The 10,981-nt window shown below is 37.5% G+C and overlaps 1 protein-coding gene across 1 annotated transcript; it reads right to left on the minus strand.

Annotated features, from left to right (window-relative positions):
• Positions 9,068-10,145, minus strand: LOC104714907. Its single transcript, XM_019229838.1, has 3 exons — positions 10,110-10,145; positions 9,991-10,038; positions 9,068-9,874 (listed from the first exon to the last, which is right to left on the minus strand). Exons 1-3 carry the CDS (start codon positions 10,143-10,145, stop codon positions 9,068-9,070), a joined length of 891 nt encoding a protein of 296 aa, XP_019085383.1.

A 10,981-nucleotide genomic window follows, 5' to 3' on the forward strand; every position in this document is an offset into this window, starting at 1 on the left:
TTGAAGAGTATAATACCTGCAGCTTTTCATCTGAAGCTACTTCACAATTTTAATATTCAACTCTTATCTTTCACGTTTCTCATTACATTGTTTTAATGGTTCTGTTTGAGAAAAGGCTTTTGTGAGTTGGTTGCTTGTTGTTGAATGAAGTCTTCTCATATTGTCTTCTGCAACTGTGGACAGCAGGATTTATTTCTCTGTGATGAAGAAAAAGCTGAGAAAACTGGTTGGGAATTTGATCAAACTCATGGAGATTCAAGTTTATAGAGAAGTCGCAGATTAGAGAGTATTTAGCGGGCTTGAAAAAGAGTTGTGAGTTGGATACAACTGATAAGCTACAAAAGAGTATAGTTCAGGAGAAAGAGACATATTGTAGCTGAGAAGTGAGAAGAGTGTACAAGGCACATGAGTTTAGCTGGAGGTGGTTTAAAAGAAGTGACAAACTTGTAACATAAAGGAAGTTTTGGCTTGAGACGATCTATAAATAGAGGAGGGAGAATAAGAAATGGGGCATGTGATTTGTGAGAGTGACCAGTCGACATTAGACAGAGTGTGGAGGATAGATTCGGAAGAATGCAAAAATTCTAGACTCAAAAATTGTTCTTTGAGTCTTGTTATGGGATGTTCTCGATACTTGTTGAGGTACTTGTTATTGAATTGTATACAAAGTATTGAGCATAGGCGGTAAAAATTGTTACATTTTGTCAATTATCTTTGGATAAGCAAGCAATAATACGAAATCTGAAATATGAAATTTGTATTCAAAGCAATGGTATGAATTGGTAAACACTTTACAAAGCAGTATAAACAGTTTAAAAATTACCAATCACACAAAGATTATGTACAATGGAGGTGTTGAATAGTTAATTCAAGTGTTGAATTCATACAATGAATATGTTGAAAAATAAAGATAAAATCTATGTGGATTAAATCATGTTGAATAAACAAATGCTGGGACCGCTAAGACACATGATGCATTATTATTTGTTGTTAAAGTTCTTTATACTTTTAATTTCATCATAACTATTTGACATTATTTTTTTATTATTTTTTTTATTTTTTATTATTTTTTTTTGCCGATAGATTACAAGATCAGCTCAAACGAGCCAATTGGTAGGAAAAACGTTTACATAGGTAACTAGATGTGACTCTATTCTAGCACGTCGTGCTAGCTTGTCAGCATTACCATTCTGCGTTCTGGAGACGTGAACTAGCGCAAAAGATAAGAACTCTTCCTTGTCCGCCTCAATCTCATCCAAATATGTCTTGAAGGCAGGCCACTCGGACGGCGAAGACACCATCTTCACCAGGTCAGAGCAGTCTGTGTGAAAAACCACATTCTCAATATCCGCACCAATCATACAATGCATTGCCCAGATTAGAGCTTCCACTTCTGCATGGAGAGGTGACAAGCTGCGGCGAAGGTTAGACGCACCCATAATGGGGAAATCCCCCTCAGGGGAAATGCAGTACCAACCTCGGCCTGTATACTGGTCTGTTATCTTCCAAGATCCATCCACAAAGCATCGGTAATTGGTTCTATATATGTTGGCCGTAGCCATTGCCACTAGCACAGGACCGATAGTGGGATGAGGCCCATCCGTGGACGGGATCCCTACTGTATCAGCTTGTGCCGATATCTAGAGTTTAGCTTCCTCCTCCGCCAACTGTAGAATTGCTAACGGATTGGAATCCAAATTGCTAAAAAATTTGTCATTTCTAGCCTTCCAAATGTACCATAGAATCCAGGGATAAAAATCCGCTGAAGGATTCTGCTGAAATCTCGAGAATAAGTAATCCATGTTTGCATAGACAGATTTTGAAGGGAAACAGCCCAGTGATGTCGGGAAAGAGGATAGAGCCCAAACCTGCCTGGCCGGAGGGCATAAAAATAAGGCATGATTGATTGTCTCCTCAGAAACACCACAGCACCCGCATTCAAAATCACATTACATACGACGTCGCAAATTAGATGTTGTCGCCATACAACCCGTGATCGCTTGCCATAAAAAATGTCTGATTTTTGGTGGACACCGAATCTGCCAGACAAAAGCCTGTAGAGGAATAATGCTAGGGCCAAAAGCAGGCGTCGACACCGCCTGATTTTGACGCAAAGCTTTATACCCAGATTTAACGATGTACAGACCAGTTTTTGTCAAATGCCAACCCAAGCTATCTGGTGAATCTGGTTTACCAACAGGTAAAGCAGAAATAATGGCAACATTATGAACTCCTGTCAATAAAAGTTTCAACTCTAAGCGTAGGATCAATTGGCGATCCGGAACGCAATGCTGGTCTCGGGGATTTAGCAGGGATCCAGGGATCAGACCATACTAGAATGGAATTACCGGATCCTACTCGTTTAATGAGTCTTTTGTTTACCAGAGAGCGAGCAGATACCAAACTCCGCCATCCATAAGACGGCGAGTAAGATTTGATTAGGTCCAAAGGGTTGGAATGCCTATAGTACCATCCTTTAAAAACCTTTGCAAATAAAGAGTCTGGAGCTGTAATCCAACGCCAAAGTTGTTTAGCCAACAAGGCGGTGTTAAAGTCATCCAAACACCGGAAACCCAGACCACCATCAACCTTATCAACACATAACTTATCCCAGGCTATCCAGTGTAGTTCTCGTGTGTCCCCAGAAGTACTCAACCAAAAATTAGAAACCGCACTAGTGAGTTTTCGTGTTACTGTTTTCGGAAGGCGGAAACAGGACATGACAAAGGTAGGAACGACAATTGCTACTGATTTTATCATAACCTCTTTCCCACCCCTGGACAGAAAAAGACTATCGTCTGCGAATAATAAGTGAGAAACCGCGGGACAAGCAGTCGACACCTTGATACCCGTGATGAGCTTTAACCGCTCTGCCTTGCGGAGATTTGCGATGAGAACCTTAGTGCAAAGAATAAAAAGGTAGGGTGACAAGGGGTCTCCCTGTCTAAGCCTTCTAGAAGGAAGTATAGACCCATGTGGTTGACCGTTTATTAATACTTTATATTGGACAGATGTCACACACCACATAACCCAATAAATCCATTTTTCACAAAAACCGAATTTCCTCAATAAATGTTCAATAAAGGACCATTCTACCCGATCATAGGCCTTACTCATATCTGTTTTAATGGCCAGAAACTTACCCTTACAAGAAGGGTTAGTACGAAGACCATGAAACATCTCTTGAGCAATCAAAATGTTATCCGTAATCAAACGCCCCTCTACAAATGCCGATTGTGTCTCAGATATCAAGGCCGGTAAAAAAGAACGCAACCGCTAACATAAAATTTTTGAGATAATCTTGTATCCAACATTACAAAGACTGATAGGTCTCCATTCAGTCATTCTAGTCGGCTTATCCACTTTTGGAATAAGACAAATATTTGTCATATTTAGTCTCTTATCAATAATACCATCCTGGAAAAAGGAGTTTACCAATAACTTTAGATCGGATTTAACCGTATCCCAAGCACGCTGATAGAATAGAGCCGTCATACCATCCGGCCCTGGAGCCTTGTCTGGGTGCATCATAAACAAAGCCTCCTTGATTTCCTGTTCTGTGACTGATCTTGTCAGGGAATCATTAATGTCATCCGTGATAGATGATCACACTTCACCCAGTGCTTCCTCAAAATCCGAAGGTTCGGAGAATGTGTAAAATTCCTGAAAATAAGAAGCAGCTATGCTCTGAACCTGCTTCTCTTCCGTAGCCCAGCTTCCGGTGTCATCGTGGAGTCCCACAATACGATTCTTAGATCGTCTTTGTTTTGTTTGGGCATGAAAATAACTAGTATTTTGATCCTCAAAACGCATCCATCGACTCCTACTTTTCTGATACCAATAAATTTATCCTCAAGTAGTGCGAGAACCGGTTTATGGTCTGAAGCTACCATGGGTAAATATTCCGTAAATGCATTACTAAAAATGTCATGTAGCTTTTCATTGGCCAAGGCGCGATCCAGACGACACCTAATTGGCTTTTTATCTCGCCAACCACGCCAAGATAAGCTGTCCCCAACCGCAGGAAACTCTATTAAACCGCAATGTCTAATCATGGTACTAAAACCAACAAAGGAGGACGCATGTCGGAGTTTACCTCCACGCTTTTCATGATTTCCTTTTAATTCGTTAAAATCTCCAATAAGGAACCAGGGAGAATCTCTAGATAAACCAATTCGTGTTAAGCGTTCCCATACTAAGTCTCGGTTTGCTGGAACCGGATCACCATAAACAAAGGTAAAAAAGAGTGTTTGTCCTTTATAAGTAAGTTTCACATCAATCAATCTATTAGATTCAAATAAAACTGAAACATCATAATCATTATTATAAAATAAGGCTAAACTGCCACTACAACCAATAGGATCAACCGTTTTTAAATTTGAAAAACCAAAGTGACCAACAAAAGATTCCAAATGAGAATAGGCTGTCTAGTTTCAGATAAAAAAAAAAAAAATCAGGCCTATGCTTCCCCCACAAATCCCTAAGACATTATTTATTTCATAGTAATCAAATTTTTATTTTATTTTGCTTTAAATCAAAATTTATTATTTTCATATTTATAAATGGGTACTGGTTTTATTTCATTTGAACATATTAAAATAAATGGAGCAAGGTGTTGAATTTTATTAAACAAAACCATTGTATATGATAAAAATTGAATGGATGTTGAATTATTTGGTTGAAGAAAGAGAAAATGATGTGGAGTGATAAAAAAAACTTAAAAGAAAGGTGTTTGGAAAAAAAAAAACAATGTACATTGTCTAAAAGCTTTACTAAAAATTGTATTCTCAGTTTTTTTTTAACAACTTTCACGTACAACCCTTTTTCCAGTTTTGTATGATTTCGTAATAGTTCTACACTATTTTAATATTTTTTAACAAGTTATCTTTTCAGCTTACAATTTTGTTTATGTTACCGATCAGATAATAACTAACTAACATTAAAAGAATTTACTAATTAAGAAAATCAGAGCAATAATAATACTACATCATCTCTTAATCACTTTTTTCCATTCGAGTTTCACCTTTTGTTTTTTTGTCAAATGTAAAAACCAAACCCACGTGACTGATTTTTTCTATAATTGCAATTGAACAAAATAAAAAGTTGAACCAGATAAACTAGCTTGTAACTAAACCGAAAGGTCGATCCATCAAACCAAAAAGTTAATCTGAAATTGAAATTGAGGAAAAAAACCTAAATTTTGTAATTGGAAAAATGTTCATTGGGAAAAGTGTCAATTCCACTTGTTTTGGTTCATCAAGTCAAAAGTGGAAACTTGGTAATTTTATTTATCTTGAATTTTTGTTTTAATTTCAACATATAGATTATAGTTAGATTTTACTTATTTGAAACTTTATTCTTCTAAGGTAGACAATCAATGATGGAGTAACCTTTTAATTTAAATTTTGGAGTGGAAACAGTTATATTTCTTGCATATGTTTTGCTTATTTTTTGCATATATTATACTTTATCATATATATGTAATATAATTATTATTAATATATTGATAAAGTTTTACTAAAACGAGTTATCATTAAAGTGATGCCAAAAAAAATCATCATCAAACTTGTCAAGAAAATTGATTTATTTTAGATTTTGTAAATTTTTAGTTTACCTACAGTTTTGAATTTCTCTTATTTATATTATGAACATTATCTGAAATCGATCATTTAACCTCTTCTCGTCGCTCCGGAAAAGGTACATAGCCACAAAATCTACATAAAGAAGAAAAACGACGACTCTAAACCGTTTCCACCCCTGTTTTTTTTCTCCATCTGATTTGATTTGGTTGATTTTAGTGATGTTAATTAAATGAGACATTTGAAGTTCTTTCTACTTTCAGAAATTTCTCAGCTACTCCGTTCATGGCTCAAAGTAGTAGTCTGATGAAACAGAGTGAGAGAGAGAGAGAGGACGCGCGCGTGTTATAAGAAAAACAAAGAAAAAAAGAGGCAAACCAAAGTCATTAAATTTTTCCGAAATCTATATTAACATTTTTGAAGTACATTTTGGTTTACGCATTTTAAGTTTTGCTTATTTAATTTGTTTTATTTACAACATTAACCCCTAATAATTTTCCTAAAATAACATTTCGTAGAAACTCAATTAATGGAACTATTTAAATCGACCTAATTTGATATGTTTATTGCCATAAATAGCTTGACAACATCTATACATTTTGATTTTCTAAAAACAACTCTACGCATTAAATTTTTAATCCCATAAAAATCTTCAAAACTATTTTAATAGATCTTTAGAGACTGTATGATCTCTTAAATTTAAATGACACAGCCGAATTTAAGTAACAAATGATTACAATCGCAATAATTATTATAACGTTAATAAAGTTCATAAAAACGAAAACACAAATTTAGAAACTCAATAATTGGGTATATTTAACTTAAGCATGAAGAAATACATTTAATATAATATATATTGCGTTAAGAAACTGAATATTATTCTGCGATAATGTTATCAACTCAAATAGGAAAACACTAAAATATCTCTTTTATTGCCATGGATCGTAAATAAACTTCTTGCTTATCAAACAGTTTCCATGTATAAATATCAACTTCACCAACGAAACACAACACCCACAACCAAAACCACTAATATGACGGTTTTAAAACACGGGTTAAACCACTAATATGACGGTTTATTGTTATATGGCGGGACATGTTATTAACATAACAGTTGGAATTAACATTAGTATAAATATAAAATATTATTAATTCGGTTTTAAAACACGAGTTAAATTTTCATTTAATTATTTGGTCAATACCACTAATATTAGAATATTAGACATATTAAATCATTGGAAAATTGTGACTTAAATCCGACAATAGCTTATAAATTACATATTTATGAATTTATTTCCCCTATTATTGTTCTAATAATTGACAATCCATACAAAATTATTATTTAACTAAACAAAACAAACTAAATATAAAAAACAAATATAAATTAAAATGTTTTTATTTTTTAAAAAATTGCCCGCGGTGTATCGCGGGTTAAAATCTAGAATCAGTCGGAAAAAAAAAACATTATTTCTTCCCCCAAATTAAAATTTAACCCTTGGATTGGAACTAAACCGAAAAGTCAACCCAACAAAATTGAAAGAAACCCACCAAACCGAAATGTTTAACCCCACACTGAAACTGACAAAGAAAAAAGAAAAAATCCCAAATTCCCAAAAAAACAAAAAACCTAACTTTCGTAATTGGAAAAAGGTTCATTGAGAATCAAAATTGAGATTCGATTTTGGAGTTTCATCGGACATTGTTGAAATCGAGAGAGAAAGAGAGTATTTGTTTGATGCAGAACCACACGTGTGGAGCAGCACGTGCGAAGGAAGGAGCTTATGAAGAGTAATCTGGGTCGAACACGTGGACGGTGGAAGTTATGCGGCTTGAAGTCCGTTGGAAGGAGCTTAAATCACATGTTTCTTCTTCTTTTCATTTTTATCGAATCATTTGTTAAGAAAACTTGTAAAATCCCTAAAAATATTTGGCTGGGTTTCTCTCGCTTTGAGAGCTGGCTTGTCGATTTGGTGTTTTATGAATACTCAATCGATTCTTTGGTTACTTAATGTGTGTTGTTGAATGATCGTGAGTTTAATTGTATCAAAGGTATCAGAGCGAAGTCGATTCTTGGAGCTAAGATGATGGGAACGAGATCGCAAGTCAGGGAGGCGACGAAAGAAGAGGTTGAAGGATCAGATCGGAAGGTTGAGTTAGATCGGAAGGTGGAACCAGTGGAGGAGAGGATGTCACGTCTGGAAGCTAAGGTCGATGAGCAACATCAAGAGACTCTACAACGATTTACGGATCTGTATGAGTTGTTGAGGCGTGTGACTACTCAACCGTCCTTGGATGCTTCTGTTAAGGGGAAGTCGGTGTAGATCTCACCGGATGTTTCACCAAAAACGAAACTGGAAGGATCAGCGTTTTCTCCAACCGCAGGGGAAGGATCTGGACAAAGAGAAGCACAGAGGGATGATCGACCTGATGTGGTAAGACCTGAAGCTCAATACTATTACGGAGGTATTACTAAATTGGGAAAAATAGATTTTCCTTGTTTTGATGGTACTAGACTTAAGGAGTGGTTGTTTAAGGCTGAATAGTTTTTTAGTGTGGATTTCACTCCAAATGATATGAAGGTGAGGACTGCTTCGATTCACTTTGATAGCCATGCTGCGTCTTGGCATCACGATTTCGTTCAGTCAGGTGTCGGTTTGGAAGTGTTGTATGATTGGTAGGGATATGTGCGATTGCTGAAGGAGAGATTTGAGGAGGTAGGAGATGATCCTATGGCGGAGCTTAAGCAGTTGCAAGAGACTGATGGCATCGTAGACTATCATCAAAAGTTTACCTTGATTAAAATCAGGTTGAATCTGTCGGAGGAATATCTGGTGAGTGTTTACTTAGTGGGGTTGAGGTTGGATACGCAAATGCACGTGATAATGTTCCAGCCAGTGACGGTGAGGCATTGTTTCTTGTTGGGAAGATTGTATGAGAAAGCACACCCCAGGAAGACTTCTAATACTACTTGGTCTTCTAAGCAAGGTGGTGCAGCGAAGGGAGGAAATGAAGTTGAAGTGCGAGCTGATCAACATGTAGCAAAGACTGTTTTTAAGGCACCAAGTAATCCTACTAAGAAGTTGTCTCAACAGAAAATGAGTGAGAGAAGAGCTAAGGGTCTTTGTTACTTTTGTGATGAGAAGTACACTCCGGAGCATTACTTAGTTCATAAGAAAACTCAATTGTTTCGGATGGATGTTGAAGATGAATTTGAGGATGCAGTGGAAGAATTGGTGGAAGAAGATGAGTCCAACATGCCTCGAATATCAGTCAATGCTATTTCAGGAATTTTGGATTATGAGACGATGAGGGTCCGTGGTACTTATGACAAGAAGATTCTCTTCATGTTTTTTTTTTTTGATAGGAATGTGAATATCATATTAATGAAAGAGAGGTTATACAAAATAAGCTTAACCTTGTTCTGTAACTTTTGCCAAAAAAGAATAAAAAACAGAAGTTACAAAATGAGTTGAGTGTCAATCAACAGTTTATCGAATCCAGAGTGCCATCAAGTCCCTGAATTGCTTCCTGGATCTTCTGGCCAAGATTGTGTTGCGGAGCTCCTTGTCAATACCATTGAAAAGTTCCTCTGGCGTGACGTGGAGCTGATTGTGGAGGATTTTATTCCTCTGTTTCCAAATGTTGTACACCACTGACTGGGCAGCTAGTTTCCGAAGAATCGGAGGTGCAAACTCTGTTTTCATCCTTGTCCAAGCGAGAAGAGAATCCCAAGTGTAGAATACACAAGGAGATAAGCGAAGTCTAGTGAGAACCAAGTCCCACACCTGTTCGCTATACACGCAAGTCAGCAGAAGGTGATCTTGGGTTTCATTAAATCTACCACAGAGGCAACACGAGACAGGAATTTGTAGTCCCCAAGAAGCAAGTCTTGTTCTAGTTGGCAATCTACTCAACTGCGCCACCCACATAGTGAAGGAGTGTTTAGGAGTAGCTCCCTTGAACCAGACAGAAGAAGCCCAGTTCTTATGCGCTTTAGATGGTCTTAGTGCTTCCCATGTTTTAGCCGTGGGGAAGGACTGAAACTGCTTATCATGAATCACCCAGGAGTAGTAATCATTCTCAGCCACAGTTGACGGTAAGGGAACTGTAAGCAAATGATTTTGGAGGTCACTTCTGTTCTGAGATCGTGAAGGAGGGAGACGCCAGCCATTTGCATCGCAAACTTGAGCAACTGTAGAATCAATGGGAATTCTGAGCTCTCTTGGTCCCTCTACTCCCAAACGCTTTATAAGTGGACCATAGGACGACCAAGTATCATACCAAAAGCTTGCTTTCTGTCCATTACCCAGCTTACATTTCACGAAAGGTTCTGCTAACTCTCTCAAGTTCAATAGCGCTTTCTAGTTCCAAGAAACTGAAGGAGATGCTTTAAGAGACCAGAAGTTAGTACCTCTGATGTGGTGGTGATGATGCCAAGCCACCCAAAGAGAACTGCTGCCTGATAGAATGAGCCAAATCAGCTTTAAGCAAAGTGTTGAGTTCCAAAGATATCCATAGCATCACCAATACCTTGCAAAGAAGATGAGATCCATCAAAGAAAACCATAACATCATCAGCGAACACCAAGTGAGTAATGTCAAGCTCCTTTGTTTGAGGGTGGTGCTGAATAAAGCCAACAAAAGCAGGAATGCATAAGTCTGCTGAACACTTCCATTGCTATCACAAATAGGTAAGGAGAAATAGGGTCACCTTGCCTAAGTCCTCTTGAGCTAGAGAAGTGGCCTGATGTCACACCATTGATAGAAACTGAGAATTTAGGTGTTGATATGCATTGATGAATCCAGTTGATAAATTTAACTGGGAAATGCAGAGCTTGCATGGTAGCAATGATAAAGTCCCACTTTACTGAGTCAAATGCCTTTCTCAGATCTACTTTGAGCATGCCTCTAGGACCAATATTCTTTCTGCCATATCCATTCACTAACTCTGATGCCAAAAGCACATTTTCTGCCAACGATCTACCCGGAAGGAAAGCTGACTGAGAGTTAGAGATTACCATTGGGAGAAGCGCTTGGAGACGGGATGCTAACAGCTTAGAAATCACCTTGTAAACTGTGTTGCACAACGAAATTGGTCTGAAATCAGAAATAGCAGAAGCGTTTGGTATTTTTGGAATGAGAATAATAGTCGTTGCATTCCACTGCTGCAGCAGCTGGCCGGATCTAAAGAACTCAGACACGGCTTCTATCAATTCAGGACCAACTATTTCCCATGAACTTTTAAAAAATTCTGCTGAATAACCATCGGGGCCAGAAGTTTTGTTTCTGGGAAGAGAGAAAACAGCAGCCTTAATTTCCTCAGGAGAGAATTCTTTTTCCAGTAAATCCTGTTGGACAGCAGAGCATCGAAACTCTAGTAAACTAGAGAGATCATCCTGGGCA

The sequence above is a fragment of the Camelina sativa genome, chromosome 9 (genome assembly GCF_000633955.1).
Source record: "Camelina sativa cultivar DH55 chromosome 9, Cs, whole genome shotgun sequence".
NCBI lineage: Eukaryota > Viridiplantae > Streptophyta > Magnoliopsida > Brassicales > Brassicaceae > Camelina > Camelina sativa.